Raw genomic sequence first — 20,278 nt, forward strand, 5'->3', positions numbered from 1 at the left:
TTCAGGTTTGATCTCAATTAGTGCCTGGGGCCCACTGCCCCACAAAATTATAAAAGTTACTCAAGGTAAAAGTTGGCTCAACAGTGTGGCTCAAGTCAAGCTGAAGAGCCAGAGAAAGTCATTTGTGCATATGCAGCAGGTCTGGTGCTCTGTTGGTGGCTGAAGGTGATGTGCTGTGGCCACTGAACCTGAACTGCATTCATGTACTGTAAGGATGAATCATGCCTTTGGCAGCATTCTGAGAATATTTTGTTTGACCCAAAACAATATTTGTCCCCCAACTTTTCAGTTTGCTAAAAATGTCAAAAAAAAAATCATTTTGGGTCAGCCTGAAACTATCTTTCAGTATGGTTGACAAATTGAAAAAAAATCTCATAGCTCTATACACAGGTGACCCACAATCACACCCCTTCACTAGCATTAATTTCTTAAAAAACCCAGAACAAAAATAACAGAAATTCACTGCCCAAAAGCTTCATTAATACAGACTTAAGTTTGACTGGCAATATCTTGTACCCTTCCAGAACATCAAATGCACCTATACTGAAACTCCGGAAATAAAAGAAAATATTTCATCCAACAAAGTTAAGGTGCATGCCATGGCTACCGCACAACCTCAGTGCTGCTCTCCTGTAGCTAGCAATGCTGCCACAACAAACAGCTAGAAAGAATGACTCAGGCAGCTCCTGCCAGTGAGTTTCATTGCGGGAACACTCGTGAGAAGAGAGCACAGAGGGGTGTGTACACAGAGCCAAAGCCAAATGTTCTAAAATCCAAATGAATCATTTGGAATTGTTATCACAGTATTTGCCCAGCTTTTTCCACCTCCACCACACTCTTACACAAAACACACTGAACATACATGATCGCATGCCTACAGGCATGAAAACATTTGCACACAGGCCTTCACACGTGCATGTGCAGCATATACATCTGTACTCATACACAGCCAGTTCACACATGCAGTAATTATGTACATACTTGTATGCACAATATCTACTGGAGTTGTATGAACTTGTGCATATATACAAGTGTCTGAACAAAGAGTTTTAGTGGATGAGGCTCTCTGGAAACCTTTGTTAAAATCCTCCCCCTGCCCATTTAAAGGGAGGAGTGAGATGATTTCGCTGTCTGTGAATGAGTTCACTATCCCTGCCAGAGGTCACTAATTCCTGGGGGTTATAAAAGTACTTCTGAAGAGCAAGTATTTTGAAACTGGAATACACCAGACTGCACCAAGTCTCAAGTATTTTTTTTTATTTTTTTTTAATCTCAGAGATGATATCCCCCTGATATCTCATTAGGCCTTTAGTCCCACCTTTATTACCAATACATTGCTCAGGAGCAGAGTACGAATATTTATAGTATGTGCATTTAATATAAAGTGTGCTTGTTAAGAGGTATTGCATTTTCAGTGTGGTCATGAGAAAGTGTTTTGTGTTTTTTTTAAAATGGGAAAACAAATAGATTTCCCTGTCTGGCACCACTATTTTTTGCATGGCCATGCAACTCGGGGACATGAAGTTTACCGCAGGCTAAGGGCATAAATATTTTAGGGCCCCCCTTATTAAAATATTACCTGCATATGCACAGATAAATGCATGGCTGGCCTTAGGGAAAATGGCACTCTGGAAGAATTTATATTTTGGTGCCATTTCTTTGAGTTTGAGAACAGCAGTGTGGAGCACAGGGAGCAAGGATCAGCTCCTGGCCCCGGAGCTCGGCTGCACAGGGAGGAATTTCTGAGCCTGGGGGCTCCCCTGGTCATACACTCCCGGTCACCTAACAGGAGGAGAGCAGGTGCGTGGGCAAGGGCAGGGGGACCAGTGTCTGGCCCGCTGTCTCCCAGGGGCAAGCCCTGCTGCCTGCCCCTTCCCACCAGGCTGGCAACTGCAGGTAGCATCACCTGCCCCTTGCCCAGCTGGCCCTTGGCTCCAGCTCCTGGCCCGCCCGCACTCACCCCTGCCCCAGCAGCCCAGGCCTGCCAGCTTGTGGCACTTGGAAGGCAGTCCCTGGCCCTATCGCCCACCTGTAAAGTTGGCCGTGGATAAATACATTATATAGAGCATTATTTCTCAAACTGGGGTCTGCGAGAGTACTCCAGGGGGTCTGCAGGCCCTGCTGACCAACTCTTCCCCCTTCCTCCCAGCGCCTCCTGCATGCTGGGGAACAGTTGTTCAGTGGTGTGCAGGAGGCGCTGTGAGGGAGGGGGAGGAGCGGGAACGGGGCGTGCTTGGGGGAGAGGGTGGAAAGAGGTAGGAAAGAGGAGGAGCAGGGGTGGAGCAGTGGCAGGAAGAGGTGGGGTAGGGCTTTGGGGGAAGGGGTGGAGTGTGGGTGGGGCCTGGGGCTGAGCAGAGGACTTGAGGGTCTGTGAAAAATTGTGTATAAAAATGGGGGTCCTCGGGTTGCTAAAGTTTGAGAACTGCTGGTATAGAGCATGCACCCAGGTACAAACAAGACTGCAGTAGCCCAGCTGCAACCTTGTTTCACACTGTGCTAACTTCAGAAACAGAAGGCCCCACTCTTCAGAACTAACAACACAGTAAACCACAAACATCAGGGCCTCTCATTTCCTTTGAGTTCAAGAGGTGGCAGTTGAACACTGGAGACTTTAAGATCTGAAGATATCAATGAACAAAACAAAAAAAAAACAAAACAAAAAAACCCACGAATACTATAATGCAGAATATCTCTCCTCTTCTCCCCCTCCTAAGCTGGTTTTATGTCCTGTGGAGCTCCAAGCAATTTGAGACTCCAGATTACTGAGTGAGGGGAGGAAGATCAGGACATGAGTTGCCTTCCTCAGAGGGGCAGAATCTACAAGACTGGGCAGTGCTCCAAGCAGTTTGTTTATTTGTGCGTAAAGTGTGTGCAAGTCCCATTCCACACACCTCCAACCCATTCTGTATGCAAAGATTCCCCCCTCACCTCAGTGCAGAAAATCAGGATATTAAATTGGATCCTAGCAAATGTAATCTACTCCTTCATTCTTGGACCTGCATTTCAACTTGTCCCTTCCCATCACTCTCTTTATTCCAGTCTTTCATTGAGCAGGGTTTCCTTCTAGCCAGATTGATACTTAGCACAGCATCCTGTCTTTCTCAACAAGTGTGGCTCAAATTCTCTTACAAAGCTGCCACTAATCCCAGAGCCAGAAGGGGTCACACGACAGCAATGAGTACACTCCTCTATGCTAGGGCAAGGTGAGGGGGAGTGGTAGATGTTTCAGGTCACTCCTGAACATAGATCTTCCCATCAATGGCACTGCTGCAGAGTCATGCTATTGTTATAGCAGGTGGAAATACGGCGACAGCTGCACTTTAAATTAACCCACTGGAGTTGGGATTCTTGAGAGCTGGTGAAAACAATAGTTAATGTGATGAATCTTGCATCATGGAATTAGAGCACAAAACTTTCAGGGTTAATACTAGGAAATATGCCTGCCACAATCCAATCCTACAAGCCTGCAGAACGCTCACTGAATGGAAGATCAGGGACTGAAATGGAATGGGCAGGATGGGGCCCAGGAGTCAGCCCACTTAAACTGAGAGAGGGAAGAATGGATCGACAGATGGGAGAAAGGGAAGGATAAGAGCAATGAGAAATGAATAGGGAAGAGGCACAGAAAGCTAGACAAAAGGAGACATAGTAAGAGAGAGAAACTAAGAGGAGAAACTGAGAGAAATACTGATTGCTCTTATGACAAAATACTACAGTTGTGACACTTGATGTATAATGATATCCACTCCATTTTCATTGCACTAAGAAATTCCAGTCATGAAATAATCTGCAGCAGAGCCAAACATCACTCCTGCTCTATATTTATTGTGGACAATTAACCAGGTGTAAAGGTCATGCTAGTTTAAAACAGAGGAGCTCCTCTACTCACGTCTTTATGGAAAAGAGACCTTTTGTTGGGGCTTTGTCACAGGGATTGAAAGCAATGTCCAAAAGCAGCAGTACATTTGTGAGAAAAACCTTCTGAGGGAGTGAATGCTGCTTCAGAAGGCAGCTGCGTGTCAGCGAAGTGAACGTTCCCCTCAGTCCCAGGGGAGCTCTCTGCAGAGTTTGTACAGCTTGCCTTGCACACCTACATGGCCACAATGCACAGAGCCTATACAGATGTGACACGCAAGGGGCACAGAGTGTGAATTCTCCCATAAAACTGGCAGCGTAGGCCAAGCCTCTGCTCTGTTGATGTTGCTATGATCTGGAGACTAAACAGTAGTAACAGTGATGTCACTAGTCCTAATATTCCTCCTATTAATAGGGATGGTGCTGAAATAAGTGATGTTGAAGTCAACTTTATTAACACTAATACTGACATTACTAAAATTGGGTCAATCCTGTAGTCCAAGCTCAGACAAAATTCCTGTTGATGCCATGAGCCTGTTGAGAGCATGGCCAAATTGTGAGACTCTCTCACCAATAAGCCCTAATGGAAGAATACTGTAAGATGCAAGTGCCTTGAAAAGATGGCTCTAATTGGTACAGTTGAATGCCAGTGCCGCTGAATCAGAATTTGCTTTGATTTAGTTTTCCTAAGGAAATCAGCAGCTGTGTTGTGTTTGCACGGAGCATGAACTGCATACCCCCACCCTAAGAAATATGAGCCTACTACAGAAATCAAATCCAAAACAAAACGCCAGAAAGCCCCCCCACTACCTAGAACGTCCACACAAGAATCATCAAGGGGGTCACTCTCCTTATCTGGATGCTTTCCATTAGGACAACCTTGTTACACTGCCCACAGAAAGTGCTGTGTTCAAAGGTTAACACCAAAGAAACTCAGCTGTTTATACCTGTCTGTGCTTGGATAGCAGAGAGTTCATGCCTTCTGAAAAGGGCACCAGCAAGCTTTGGAGAAAGGGTTCATGCATTATGAGCCCCTCTTCTCCTCTGGAGTCCGCATGTTCAAAACATGAATGAGATCAGAAGCAGAATGAGAGCTTGGCGAGCTCAGGCTGCTCCATAGCAACTATGTGTTGCTTTTACAAGTTGACAGGGTTCCTCCACCTCATGACAATGCAGAGTTGAAATCCAAGAGAGCTCTGCAAGTCAGAGTCAAGGTCCATTAGTAAAGCTGTAGAAGGATGCAGGAGGAGCTGCAGGTCAGTGTTGTGTCAGTGGGATAAAAAGGCTGGTGCTATGACTGCTTCCACTTTTATTCATCTTTAAAACATTTTAATGAAGAAGGAAATGAAAGAGGAAACAGGAAACAGCTCCTGGCAAGCTCCAGAGCACTCGATTTGGTATCCATTTTCCAGATGAATTGGCAGTTTCCGTTCCCCTAGTCCAAACCACCAAATCACAGATTTATGAGAACAGTAAAAGTTGCGCAGGAAAACAAAAAACAAGCTAATTAGTGAAGAGGAAAGGAACTTGAGGACTTAACCACTCATGTGCTGCGCTTGGGAGCACCTCATTTCTATTGTATTGCATTGCCTAGTGCTTCAGTTTCAGCAATGCATTCTGGTCACCATGGCTAGGGCTGGAATACGTCCCCACACATAATCCTTTCACTGCTGATGGAACGTGCCCATGTCCCAGCCTTTTGTGTGTAACATAGAACTGTATATCTGACACCTTACATGAGAGCCCTGGGCAACTGTCTCAGTTACAAAGCAGCAAGAGTGCTCACCTTTAGAAGGAAACTATGCAGACAGATTTCTGAATTTGCAGCGTTAACATTTTTGCCGTGAAATCTGACTGTAAATAGCAACAGTTGTTTTTTATTACTATAATAAAAGCATTTTTTTGTCTTTTTGCAGGTGCTCATGAACTTGTAAGAATGGAGAGGTGAGGAAATCTTAAGTCTTTCCATTTTTCACTAGCCTGTTCATGCTCCCTTCCCTCCTTGTGACCCAGGAAATGGCCTGCTTTTCCTCTCCTTCCTCTGATAATGACCTAAACTCTAGGTTGGCAGATTGCCGGTGACACTGGGCTGTACTGACATCCTTAGCATAGTGGTAGGAATGATGGAGAATCCACATTTAGATAACTGCCCCACTACCACAAACTTCTCCTCCTTCTTCCCAAATGGAAACTACCTACTTCTTTTGAGACCCTGTCATGTGAGAGTCAGAATCTCCCTGCACCATGGAAGCTCCCAAATCCCCACTGCTAAGGCTTCAAGGTATGAGAATGAGATGTCAAGGACATGTGTGAGGCCTCCAGGCTCCAGTATGGTACAATGGCTTGGCTCCTGGACCAAACAAAAGGGAGAAAAGGAAGAGGACAGAGGGGGAGCCACAGAATGTGAACAGCATTAGAAGTAGTGCTGACTCTCGCAATTTCATCGAGTCTCTGATGATTTTGGGGTGTTGTTTTTTCTTTTTAAACAAGTCTGCCAACTGACTTATTTTCCCTTGCTCAAAATGGCCACCATTTCCTATTGCTGAAGCCAGCAAGATGGCCACCATTTCCCTCCTGTCTATCTGCATGTGGCAGCTAGGCTGCCCTTCATAACATTGGCTTCCACCTCCCATTTAGGCTGACCAGACAGCAAGTGTCAGAAATCGGGACAGGAGGTGGTGGTGGTCATGGTGGGAGGTAATAGGTGCCTATGTGAGAAAAAGACCCCAAAATTGGGACTGTCCCTATAAAAATCGGGACATCTTGTCACCCTACTCCCATTGTTTCTTCCAGTGAGACTGAACTTAAGCCATGCCCACAGGCAAAATGGCTACCACTCCCTAGTTCAGGGAGCTGGCCAGGACACAGGGAATATAAGGAGCAGAAAAGACCCTGTGAAAGGTGAATGGGGAAAGTGAGGAGGAGCAAGGTGCTGGGGGAGCAGTAAGCGGATTTAGGGGATGCAGGAGGATGCAAGGGGAAGGAGGGAAGCCTTGGAGGTGCAGAGGATAGTGATGGGCATGGGAATGGAGGGGATAGATTCGCAGCTCCCCAGCCTGGGGGCAGTGGTGGGGAAGAGGAGTCCCATCGAGCAGCCAGGGGAAGGCAGTGTTGCCAAGTCTTGTGGACTGATCTGGAGTCATAGGATTTTGGCACCTGCAGGAGGAGCTCTTGCAGTGACCCGAGAAGCCCCCCCACCCCAATCCTTCAATTTTCAGGGCTAGGCATGTGGGCAGAGCTCTGTGCAAGAGCCTCAGGACTGGGGACACAGATCTGCTCCACCACTGGGACCTGCCTTCAGGTATGGCCTTATAGCAGAGTGAGGGACCTGGGGCAGTGGGAGGCAGGGAAGTAGTGCTGCTGGAAACCAGGCAGAGGAGAAACCTAGGGGCAGGGGAGGAGAGTAGTCAGGTACTGCTGAGTCCCAGCTGGAGAAGTCTGGGGCAGCAGGAGTCAGGGAAGCATTGCTGCTGGATCAGCAATAGGAATTTGATAGCAGTTCCCCTGTCTTAGGGGTGAGGAGCGAGTGAGGGGAGTACATCTGAGCAATGGGGATAGGAGTCCATTTGTGTGTTCAAAGGTTGACTTTTCAACCTGAAATAACAACACACACACACACACTGGCAGAGGAATTAAAAAGACAGACTATAAAATATTATTTGATTTAAAAAAAAAATCATGGTTTTGGGTGCTCTGACTCGAGATTTTTTATTTCTTGTGTTTGGCAATACTGCATTAGACTGTGGGAAGAAAGAAGGACAAGGACCTGGGGTCACAGTGACTAATCAGAGTCATTGTTGACAACAGATATCAGTTGTGTCTTTCTCTTGATCTGTTAGTACAGACTAAGCCAAACTATATTCATCACCTATTATAGAAAGTGTGGTTGACGTCTTGATCTACAAGAAGAGTAAATACAGTATCCACCCCCACTACCTTTTATTTTAATGCTTGCTTCCTGGCTTTTCATTTTGAACTCTGGTAGCGTGCGGACGGCATTCTCCATCCCCACTCTCCTACATGCATAACTCTCCCACTACCCCTCATCTGGCCCTGTGACAGATTTCCTACTTTTTCATTTTAAAAGTTTCATCAACTTAGGCCAGACAAGCCTTGACTAAAAGGCTAAACCTGTTGCCTGCCCTATTGAGCTGTTTCAAGCAGTAACTGAAACTGGCAGGATAAATCAGAAACTGAAATGAAAATGCAAATTAACCTTGGTTTTGTTTATTGACATTGATGGAACCTCAAAGGACATCTGGCCACTTTGGCCTTAAAATAAACAACACCTCTCATAGTGGAGGAAACATCAGGAAGAAACAGTTAAACAAAAATTAAACACATATGTAACCCACACACCTCCTGGGTGTGGTGTTCTGTCCTATCTAGTGGCACCAAGACAAGAGACAGAGAAAGAAAGAAAAAAGTCTGCTCTACAGCCTTGGCTAACAGCCAGTTGACTTTTAGCTCACATGGTAGGGGCTCATGCACTAAGCTCCAGAATTCCCAGGTTCGATCCTGCCCGCTGACAATCGGGATCTGTTGGCGTTATACTTAGTTGGCTTGTAATCCTCTGCAGCTGTCTTGATTGTTAATAAGTGCTGAAATCCAGTCAGCTGATCACAGCACAAGACACTCTAGGGAGCTACATGCTTTCTTTCTTCCAAAGGGATAGCATCTCATGCGGAAGGAACTGAAAAGCAGCTTAGGGTTGAGGTTGATATTGGGGGTACTTTTAGCAATCACAAGCGTGATGAAAAGAGATGCAAATTGGAACTGATGAAATGTGACATTCCATTTGGTCACTAACTGCAAGGGAGGGTTAAAATTACTATTTTCCTTCTTTACTGGTCTGCAAAAGAAAATTAATTTATTTACAAAATTTCTCCCCGTGTTTCAGTGCTTTATTACACTGTATTTGTAGGGGGCCCCCTGCCTCTCTCTTTCAGGTATTATAAACTCCCCTCATTTATAATACCAGTAATTGCAAGAACTGCTCAACTGCATTTCCTGGTTGTGGATGGTGTTCAGGTAGCTTGTGTTAGCACTTTATATTGCTAGAAAGAGGCACCTGAGCACTTATAAATATATTATACCTGATCTAGGGCCAACTAGAGCTTCGTGATTGTGATTATGCTGCATGCTATGGTCATTTGGAACTTTTCATTATCAGTGGAATTAGAATTCATATCCTGGTGCTCCAAAGACTCAGGGTCCCACAACTTGAGCTAAAGAAAAATCTCCTTTACCTGTTAGCAGTGTTGGGTCCATGACACACACAAAATAGTGTTTAAATTCCAGCCAGCCGGGGTAGGGTATCTCAAGATGTACCTACACCGTAGCACTGCCTGCTAACTAGTGTGGCGCTATAGGCACTCCCTGCCTCAGTTTCCCTTCTCTAAAGGTCACAATTCCACACAGTCCAAAAAAGGGTAAGACAACATTCTCCTGCTGGGGTTCTACTTTATTAAATACAAATAAACTTGAAATAAAGTCTTTCCCATTGGTCTCGGGGCATGCTCAGCCTGTATCTCTGGAAGATCCTCTCCCTTAGGAGAGTTTCTTTCTCTATAGGCACCAGCAAACAGGGGGTCAGCAACCCTGTGACATACCTTCCCCCCAGCAAAGCCAACCTATACCGAAATGTAGGCTCAACAGTGGCTAATGTTTTGTCATGTTCTCAAGCCAGGGGAAACTTCCTGTTTAGGAGCAACTAGGAAACCTATTAAATCCTTGACAATATTTTTGTCCTCCTCTGTAAAATATGACATGATCAGGACTTGGGTCCCACTATGTTGTAAGCACCTCATGCGGTGATCATATTCCTTCACAGTTCTCGGCATGTCATAGTTCACCACATGCTGTACCCCCTGAAAACCTAGTTCCCCAGCTACTTCTGGTATGGCCAACACCATGAAGCTTTCACCACAGTTGAACTGACTTAAGGCTACTACTTGGTCTCTGGTCTACTACTAAGGAGCCTCCCTGGATACAAACACAAGCATAGCCATCGGGATTAAAAATAGCCCTATCCAAGCCCGTCTTCCTTTCAGGGCTTCCAGCCTCTAAGGACTGGACCCTTTTCCCTACCATTCTTAACAATCCACTCAGCAGCACGCATTTCTGATATTCCTGGACTTACAGTACCTTTTGAATGATGTTCTGAACCCTAGCACTATCTGGGTCTCCCTTTTTTCTTGGGGTGGACTCTTTTTTTTTAAGCAGGGGTTTGGCTGGGAGTTGGCCTTGCAGCTTCGCTGGGCAGTTCTTAGCTTCAGAAGGCTGCTGTACCTACTTGCTCAATACATTTTCCTGTAGTAGTGGCCTCACGCCACAGGATTCCAGCTCTTTATCCTTAGTCAAGTTGGAGCTCAACCCCAGCTGGATCTTAAGCAGGTTCTGGAGCTTAGTCAACTGCCTCTGCAGCAGCAAACACTGCTGCTCGGTAGTCTTGTTTTCAACTTTGAGGCAGATCAGCTACTGCTGCTCCCGTTTCACAGCTTGCACTATGATCCTTCCCCCCGAGGAGCACATCTGTTCCAGTGCCTCACATTATTCAGCCATCTGCGCCTGCAGTTCGAGGATTCCTATCAGCAGTAGCAACCTTCTCCTCCAGCTCACTCCAGTCCTTTACTAGAGAGGTCTGCTGTGTAGCTGAGAGGGCAACTGGCATTACTGAAGCTTCTATTGTGTTTTGGATCTCAGGGTTTGCGCCACAGAACACCCAATCCATTGTCAAACAGTTGACTGCTCCTCTTGGAAGGTCTTTCTGGAGGCCCTGCTTCTCAGTCAGGCCCTTTGTATCAACACAAGTCTCCCTAGAATTGATTTCTGAGCTCTGCGTCCTATTGCATGTCTCTATATGGGCTTCAGCACCCTGGTCCTGCACTCCTACACAATCCCCAGCCAGTTTTCCTTGCAAACCAGCTGCCAGGGTGTGTAAGGCTACTTCCTCAATGGCCAGTTCCTGGAGCTCACTAGTCAGTCTCCAGCTCATTTTCCATCTTAGTAACCTGCTGCTCCAAGGTATGCTTGCCATTCTCTAGCTCCAGCTTCTGTTTCAAGTGTTCGCCCATTGCTCTGCTCAAAGAGAGGGTCGGTCTCACCTGTTCCTGTATTTTTATTTCAATATGTTTTCCACTTGTCTCTGTAGTACATAGAGCATTCCTTCTCCAAAACAAGCAGATCTTCCAACTCCTGTTGGTCTGTCTTTTAGGTTGAAGACCTCTTTTTCAAGGTTTTGATTTAGCTCGGCACCTTCACATATCTTCTCATCCTCCATCTGTTCCACCTGGGTATGGAGACTCAGTTTCTGGTGTTTGGCTTCCTGCAGTAACTCCTGCATTATACATAGTTGAGCTCCCAGGTCTGCCAGTTTATCCTCTGGCTTAAATTACTTGCTCTCCAATGGGTTTGGCTGTCCAGAGTCACTTTTCAAGATGACTTAGAACTCTGTCACTTCCTTCCGTGAGTGCCAAGTGTTTCCTTTGCCAGGGAGAGGAATATTCTCTCACTGGTCAGCCGTACCCATTTGCTCTGCTACGGTTGCTTTGCCCTTTCAAGCTCTGCTTCTATTGGCCTGGTTTGTTTCTACTGTATGATCAACCCCATCTGTAGCTTGAGAGTGTTTCCCACCTCATTTCTTGAATTTGGGCCTCCTAACTCTTTGTGCAGCCATCCAATTCCTGGTAGAAATCTACCAGCTGGACCTGTAGTTTATTGAATTAACGGTCACATCATGGCTCTTGTGCCTCCATTTCCCTGGCCTTCCCGATCATTTGAGTCAAATTCCATATTTTTTCCGGCCTGCTCAACCCCAGAATCCTGTCATCCTTTAGGGCAGCTGGTGGACCCCCCCTTGATTGGATCTCCTTCTGCTTCCTGCGTCTGCCCTGGTTCTTTTATTCAAGTTCCTCAAGCTCTAATACTCTGGGGCTAAGAGTCATGTAAGGGTATCTCCCCTAACTAATGGGTAACGGTGAAACCCACAGCCTCCCACCTTTAATTTTACATCCATTTGCCTATTTTTATAGGGTCTTGCTTCCTCAGAATTATAGTCCATCTACCCAAAGTAGATATTTTTAGCAGGGCAACACCATTCTATGTGCCTGTTCTCCTCACAGCCAAAACAGACTGACCCTGAGGCATTACTCTTCCTTGCCCCAACTGGGTCCCCACAGTCCTTTGTTCAGATGCCACAATAGTCCTGGTCCCAGCAGTTCCTGTCAGGGTATCTTTGATAGCCTGGCTCTCCCTGGTTCCTCTGGTGCTCAGAGCAACCACGCCAGCCTTATAATCATTGTTCATATAGGAGAAAACTCATCCTGCATGCCCCACTTCTTCACAGTCAAAACATATAGCTGGTCGAGCCTGTGCCTCCATCCCTTTTGGTGTTTAGGATGATTGACTCTTTCCCATCATGGAACCTCCTTGACAGGCCTCTGCAGCTGCTTGGGCACTCCCAAAAACTGGATCTGGAACTCCCACAGCTGTGGCAGCCCCTCTATATGCTGACATGGGAGGATCACAATCTCACAGCCAAGGCAGGTGTTTACACCGTGCTGCTCCTCATTGATGGGGGGAGGGGGGGGAAGGAAGGATGTCTCGGAATCCCACTCTGGCGCCTATTTTTGTAGGGCCTGCCCTGTAGCACCCCCTGCTGACCTAGTGCTGCAAGTACTCATTGCATCAGTCCTGGCCCCTTGTCTCTCTCTTTGGGCTCAGGGGTGTGTACACAGCCCTCCTCCTTGGGACTTGTGGTCTCTGGAAGCTCCTGTCCATTCGGAGAATTTCTCTAAAAGCACCTCACTGGAACTGAGCCCTGATAGCCTTTTATCAGGCCCAGGTGCTCATTATTCAATTAAATTCCTATATGGACTTGTTTCCTTTAAATTTGATTATCATGGTAACCTGGACCTGGATTCCCCTTAAAGGGGCCAGTGATCCCATGACAAGGGTTACACCACTTCTCATTACAATGTTTTTATTGAGATCCTGCCTCCTTCAGAATCCATGTTTTCCACCAGCAAGATCCCATGCCTGTGCTTGTATCACATCAGAGTTGTTTGCTGTACAAAACAATGGTGGTATTACAGGGGAAAGACCAGGTGCTAGGAAGCAAGCCCTAGAAAAAAAACTATAAAGGACAAACACAGGAGAGACCCACCAGCTTATGTTTAAGTCAGATACATAGGAACTTCCACACTAAGAACAATAAGTGCTACTGTTAGAATGGAAGAAAGTCTATAATTCTGGAGTTCTCCATGGGTGAGAGAGAAAGAGGGAGAGTGAGGACTGACACTGTATTTTCTCCTGCAGTAATGCTCAAGGCATTGAAAACCCTGTCTTTGAGGCTGTTTCATCCACAAATACAGAGTCCAGGCCCACGCCGCAGATGACATACATTGCCAGCCGCCAGCAGTCAGAATCAGGCCGGCACCTTCTCTCAGAACCAAACACTCCGCTGTCTCCTCCAGGCACAGGGGATTGTTTCTTCCCAACACTGGGTAAGTGTCCATTTTACAAAATGATTTCCTTGGTTAACCCGGGCTAAAGCTGTCGTGACAGAGGCACCAAGCAGCCAGCCCTTGAAGAGGGACATTAGAAAGGAAAAAGAGGCAGAAAGGGAGGGGAGTGATCCCCTGTTAAATATTCAGTTTGAATCTAACCTCTCTCTTAACATGAAATGTACACTCTTGTGACTTTGGGGAGGGGAAAAAACACTGCATCTCTGCCGTAGTGTCTCATTTTATACCTACTGCGCCTAATTTTGGTCTCAGTTACACAAGCATAGACCTGGAGTGATTCCACTTAATCCAATGAAGTTATTCCAGGTTTACGCTGCTGTCAATGAAACCTGAATTTGGCCCACTGACCTTTACTCATAGTTATTTGGTGTCTCAAGAGAAATTCTGATACAAACCAAAAAATAATAAATCTTTGGCTTGGAGGTAGACAGGGGAACTTGACAAGATCTCAGGTTTTTGGTGAAAGAAACACAGCTGTGGCACAATTGGCTCTTTTTGTTTGTCCTGCAGCATGGGGTAATGATGAGGTTTGCTCTTCTTTCATACAGGGGGTTCTCACCAGCCAGTGAGTCTCTGCAGTGCTCGAGTTCCAGGTGTGGACTAGCAATGTCAAACTGGTGGACATACTCATCAGTCCATTATCCCTGCCCCCAGAGTATCCCCATATTAATCTCCCAGAGCCAGCCTGACATTTCACACCCTGTTACTACTAACATAGTAGATGCAGTTATACATAGGGAAAGCTAACTCAACTCAATACCTGCTAGAGAAAAAAAAAATCCTGCCAGTTTCCCTAAGAAATGTTGCCTCTAGGAGATTTTAAATTGTGAGCCATGGAACATTAGGGACTGACCCAAAGCCCAGTGAAGTCAATGGAAGTCTTTCCATTAACTCCAACAATGTGCTTTGGGTCAGGTCCTTAGTTCCCTTTCCCTGCCACCTTTGCACCTGGTGACATTTGGCTGAATCATTCTGCTAAAGGTGCCTGCAAACGGCAATGTATACCCCCAGAAACTTGGATCTTGCAGAGAATTGTCTATAATGGGGGAAGAATTTTCTGTTAAGCACATAAAACCACACCTACAGAAGTGCCCAGTGAGCTCCACATCCATAAATAACCTCCAAAAATTAACAGACTTGTCTCTCCTTTTCAGAGCCTGTTCCTGATTCTCCAAATTCCATGAAAGTATAAAATTACTGAAGAACAACAACTTTCACTGAATTTGTTGTCAGCAATATGGAAGAAGCTTTGGCTATTGCTGAAGCAAAGGCTTTAAAGGCAAGGCCACTTTTGAGGGGGAAAAATGACAGACACTTTCTCTAGCATTCAGTGCTTCCCCTGGCACCTCAAATTCATCGCTGCGCTCATCTTCCTTAGAAAGGTTTCAGAGTAGCAGCCGTGTTAGTCTGTATTCGCAAAAAGAATAGGAGTACTTGTGGCACCTTAGAGACGAACAAATTTATTTGAGCATAAGTCTCTCGTTGGAGTCTGTTTTTGAAGTTTTTTTTTGTTGAAGAATTGCAACTTTTACGTCTGTAATTGAGTGACCAAAGAGATTGAAGTGTTCTCCAACTGGTTTTTGAATGTTATAATTCTTGATGTCTGATTTGTGTCCATTTATTCTTTTATGTAGAGACTGTCCAGTTTGACCAATGTACATGGTAGAGGGGCACTGCTGGCACATGATGGTATATATCACATTGGTAGATGTGCAGGTGAACGAGCCTCTGATAGCGTGGCTGATGTGATTAGGCCCTATGGTGGTGTCCCCTGAATAGATATGTGGACACCGTTGGCAATGGGCTTTGTTGCAAGGATAGGTTCCTGGGTTAGTGGTTCTGTTGTGTGGTGTGTGGTTTCTGGTGAGTATTTGCTTCAGGTTGGGGGGCTCTCTGTAAGCAAGGACTGGCCTGTCTCCCAAGATCTGTGAGAGTGATGGGTCGTCCTTCAGGATAGGTTGTAGAACCTTGATGATGCGTTGGTTTTAGTTGGGGGCTGAAGGTGATGGCTGGTGGCGTTCTGTTATTTTCTTTGTTGGGCCTGTCCTGTAGTAGGTGACTTCTGGGTACTCCTCTGGCCCTGTCAATCTGTTTCTTCACTTCAGCAGGTGGGTATTATAGTTGTAAGAATGCTTGATAGAGATCTTGTAGGTGTTTGTCTCTGTCTGAGGGGTTGGAGCAAATGCGGTTGTATCGTAGAGCTTGGCTGTACACAATGGATCGTGTGGTGTGGTCTGGATGAAAGCTGGAGACATGTAGGTAGGAATAGCAGTCAGTAGGTTTCCGGTATAGGGTGGTGTTTATGTGACCATTGCTTATTAGCACCATAGCGTCCAGGAGGTGGATCTTTTGTGTGGACTGGTCCAGGCTGAGGTTGATGGTGGGATGGAAACTTCAAAAACAGAATTCAACAAGAGACTGCTGAATTGGAATTAATTTGCAAACTGGATATAATTAACTTAGGCTTGAATAGAAACTGGGAGTGGATGGGTCATTACACAAAGTAAAACTATTCCCCCCCCCCCCCGATCCACCACTGTTCCTCAGACGTTCTTGTCAACTGCTGGAAATGGCCCACCTTGATTATCACTACAAAAGGTTTTTTTCCTCCTGCTCTCCTGCTGGTAATAGCTCACCTTAAGTGATCACTCTCTTATTACAGTGTGTATGATAACACCCATTGTTTCATGTTCTCTATGTATATAAATCTCCCTACTGTATTTTCCACTGAATGCATCCGATGAAGTGAGCTGTAGCTCATGAAAGCTTATGCTCAAATAAATTTGTTAGTCTCTAAGGTGCCACAAGTACTCCTTTTCTTCTTCCTTAGAAAGTTCCTTAAGAAAAAAAACAAGAAAGAAAGAAAAAAAGATCACCACAACTATTGAAACTCTTGCTGTTTTTTCTTCACTGCACAAAGAAGCTTACGATTTAATGACCAATACATTGCTAAACTCACTGTTGGTGTGCAGTTCCCCACACCATGCTTACTTACAACACTGGCACCTAGAGCAGAAATAAGAAGATGACTTATTAAACTGGAGGGAGAGGCTGAACAAAAAAAGAAGCCTTACAAACTGAACTGGAGTGTGAGAACCACTCTCCACATTCTAGATGCCCCACCCCAATGGAAATTTCTGAAGAGGAAAACAAGTTCTTCTTCAATGGGTTTAGATTTTTGCTACCTACTTCCTAAGAGATGTATGTGTGTGTGTGTGATGCCATTGCATAGAAACTGTATGGTGTGTTTATAACTTGTGTCCCTGTCTGAAACGATGTATGACAGGAAGATTTGTAAGAAAAATGATATCAGCTGCCAGCTACAATGTCTAAAGGATAAGAAGTCATTCAGAAATAAAAGACTGGTTTAAGTCATGGAGTTTGGATCTGGATTCAAATCGAGATCCAAACTGTTCAAAAGTTCAGGAGTGCGTGGGGAATCACTGCTCTGATTCAATCCTATTGTAGAGATGGACCTGAGCTGTGGAGTTTGGACCTAGATTCAGATTCCAACTTGCCTGAAGTACAAGTGGGTAGGAATCTGGTTTTCCAGTCTGAGCCCATCTCTATTAGAAATGTGGCAAACATCTCACAGACAGCCTGAGTCAGAGAGAGACCAACCACACCAGTAAACATTTCAAGTGGTTTAACTTATTAGCATGGTTTAATCTGTGTTATGTTCCTCTGTTTTCATCTGGGACTATGTGAGTGACCACACCAAATACCCATAGGCAGAGTACCTCAGAAACTCTGCAAGCATTAAGTGTTTCGGAATTGTCTCCTGTGGGATTGCTAGGAGAACTAATACACACTGTTTGATAGACTCCAGTTAGAGGCGCACACATGAGAACCAGCTTGAATTAAAGTAATGTGTGTTCAGCAGAGGTCTCATGGAGGGGGTCAGATGACTATTGGCAGGTCATAAAATCATTTTAAAAGCTGCAGTCATGATCGTGGTGATAACCATTTTCAGATTTGTTACTCTGAGTTCCTTAACATGGCTGAAAAAGGTGCAATGTGGAAAGGGCTAAGGAGATTTGAGAAACAGAGAGAACACTATGGAGAAAACGGTTTTTGTCCAAGGGTCACCTGCCCTGTTTGGCGTAGATGTACAATAGGAATGCATGAGTCTCAACGAAACCATAACATAACCTTTCTGTAAATGACCCAGCTTTGTGAGAGTTTCAGGCGTGGTATAGACTGGTCATGGAAAAAAATATACACTGCCAAGCATGAATGAAGACCTGAGTTTGAGTGCTGGGCCATGATGGCTCACAGATAAGGGACAGATCCTGATCCAATCCTCTCCCATCGTCCCTCTAATATTCCCTCAGATGGGACGGCATGCGAGTTATTCTATCACATGTTAATGATGCCAGCTTGGAACTATGCAACCAAAGAGTCACACCATCAGTAGATTGAGGCAGCAGGGGAGGGGTGGGCAGAAGGGAACGGAAAAGGGTCTCGTCCTACTGTGGGAATCACACCAACACTTTTTCAGTGTAGCCAAGAACTTTTGATGCTTTCATTCTGAGGCCAGTTTTTAAACTGGATTAGAACCCATCCATCTCTATTAGAGAGTCATTCCAGCTGGCAGCTTCAGTCTCAGCCTGGGAGCAGAATATTTCATTTTCCTACTTTTTTAAAAAAATCATAGGCATTGATGAAAAATAATCAAGATTTTGATGCTTTAAAAAACACCCCCCAGCTGTAACATAAAGACATTAAAAAAAAAAAAAAAAGAACCCTTTCCAGGTGATAGGTCTCATGGTAAAGGCTGATGGGAGGCGAAAAGGGGCCCATTTGGTACTTTGTAAAGTTTAGAAACTTCTTTCAACTGTGGAGAAAGACATGCAGCTTGGATCTGAGCTGCCCCCTATACCTTTCATACTATGAGGAAGGTGGAAAAGTAGAGTGGGAACCATCTCTAAAAAGCATATTTTACATTTTGTTGCCAAGAGATTCCCCTCAGCAGGTTTCCTCAGTGTTCCCCAGTCCAGAGGAATGGCAGTGAGTCTCCATCTCCCACCTAGACGCTATCCTCCCTGCCACCTAGCACAGAGAAGCACGTCACAGGAGGGAAACTTTCTAGGAGTCTCTGCTCCCTGACACCCTCAGGTGCCATCTATAGGCTGGGCTGAAGATGACCAGAGGGAAAACTGAGTTCCAGTAAGATCATAACATGTAACTTACACAAACCACCACCAAAATACAGAACACAAATAGTGTTCCTGAAATGATTCCAAAATCAGCAACATGACTCCCACAGTGTCTGATGTCATGCCCAGCTGACTGCCATGTCAGAGTCGCACAGCTACGGCTTACCAGCAGATGTTAAAAATAAAAAAAATCTAAAAAGTCAGAGAGGAGAATATGCTCCTGGGTAGATTTCCAGCCTACTGACAAGTCTGGAAAAGTTTAGGCCTGAAAGCTACTTGTTGTGATGATTGTGTCATTATTGTGACTCATTGGTTGTCATCATGTGTGGGCTGGCTTCAGGCCATTAGGAATCCAGCTACTGTGCCAGCTGTGTTTTATCTCACCTTATGTTAGATAACCATCCTGAGATGATCCCGACTAGCACCCCGTGTAACTGACTATCTTATCTATGCAGCCATCACAGCCTGGCAGTCATCATAACAACCTGGGATGAGCAAAACGACTCTTCAACACTCCAAACAGATGACAGGATAAAATCTTGCGGCAGAAACTGCTACCTAAGGGTTTGATTAATTTCAGGAAAAAAAATCTCAGATTATTTAAATAGACTGAAACTATAAGGCCTGTTACTAGTACATCATGGTACACCACAGCAGAAAGATGCTCCTGAACCACATTGTCTGTCTGTGTCCATCTGAGAAGCTGCAGCCTTTCAGAACTTCCACAGTCCTTCTCTTTGTTAACAGGGTGATACTTGATGGTACATGGCTAGGGGCAAAATCTGCTAATTCCTTTAGTGGGCTCGTTTTAGAGGTACCTCATGTAAAGATGCCCATTGAGAAAACCTGAAAATCTGTGTGAAAGCTGAAATCTTCTATTGATTAGCAAAATTCTCTGCATGATCATCACCAGTCTTGTGGATCCCACAGCATGGGGACATCAGCATGACAAGTGTTTAAATATCTGATTCGGGGATCTATTTGTTTAATGGGTCCATTCCTGTGTCAGCTGTTAACTGCTTCCCTGCTGAGCAGTGCACTGGATAATTCTGAGAAATGGCCAGAGATTAAAAAAAAAAAGCAAATGAGAAGCTTTGGGAGCATGGAGGCCTTGCACAAACCAGCTGCCACTGGTCCCAAAAGTTACAAAATAACCTCCTGGTTGCAGAAGGTATCCAGCTGTGTGCTTCCACCCACTGACTTGCTCCCACTCAAGTTTCTGTTCAAAGGCTTCACTAGCTATCTAAATTCCCAACTCTCCTCCCTGAGCACGTGGGAAGCATGCAAAGGCATGATAATGTCTCTGCCTTCAAAAGGAAGACATGAACCTGATGGAACAATGCACGACTAAAGAACTATGTATCAGATCTGAAAAAGTGGCTCTCGATATTGCTTTTTAGTTTTAATGTTGATATTCTATTTAAAAAAAACAAACAAAAAACCCCCCAACCATCTTCTCTCCATGGCCAGCATAAAATGCTCACATTGTGTGTCTCCTGAGACCACTGACAGCAGGGTGGCATGTTTAGAGATTGAAGGGGGGTGAAGCGAGTAAAACTAAGGGAATGGTATAGGAGATAATCAACTGCTTTGGACTATTTGTACATTTTGATTGCTGTGACATTTTCTCCAGATTTGTATGCATTTGTTTATAAAAATACTGATTGATGATACAATAAAGATTTATTGGAAATATTATTCTCTTATGTAACAGAAAGGAATCCACAAACAATAGCT

General features: G+C 45.0%; 2 protein-coding genes across 3 annotated transcripts in view; one reads left to right on the forward strand and one right to left on the reverse strand.

The window, feature by feature from the left end:
* The window catches only part of VSIR (V-set immunoregulatory receptor), a 50,820-nt gene extending 30,586 nt beyond the window's left edge, over positions 1-20,234 (forward strand). The window contains exons 5-7 of one of the 2 annotated variants that reach the window (XM_084634349.1): positions 5,772-5,799; positions 13,174-13,361; positions 14,537-20,234. In XM_084634349.1, coding sequence (XP_084490475.1) covers positions 5,772-5,799; positions 13,174-13,361; positions 14,537-14,574 — 254 coding nt within the window. In that variant the 3' untranslated portion in view covers positions 14,575-20,234. The remainder of the gene's footprint in view (positions 1-5,771; positions 5,800-13,173; positions 13,362-14,536) is intronic. The other variant, XM_084634350.1, reaches the window with a different exon arrangement.
* Positions 1-20,278, reverse strand: part of CDH23 (cadherin related 23) — a 510,961-nt gene that overhangs the window by 84,818 nt on the left and 405,865 nt on the right. The gene's annotated exons all lie outside the window — the stretch shown is intronic.

Source organism: Lepidochelys olivacea (assembly GCF_965140295.1).
Source record: "Lepidochelys olivacea isolate rLepOli2 genome assembly, chromosome: 7".
NCBI classification, from domain to species: domain Eukaryota; kingdom Metazoa; phylum Chordata; order Testudines; family Cheloniidae; genus Lepidochelys; species Lepidochelys olivacea.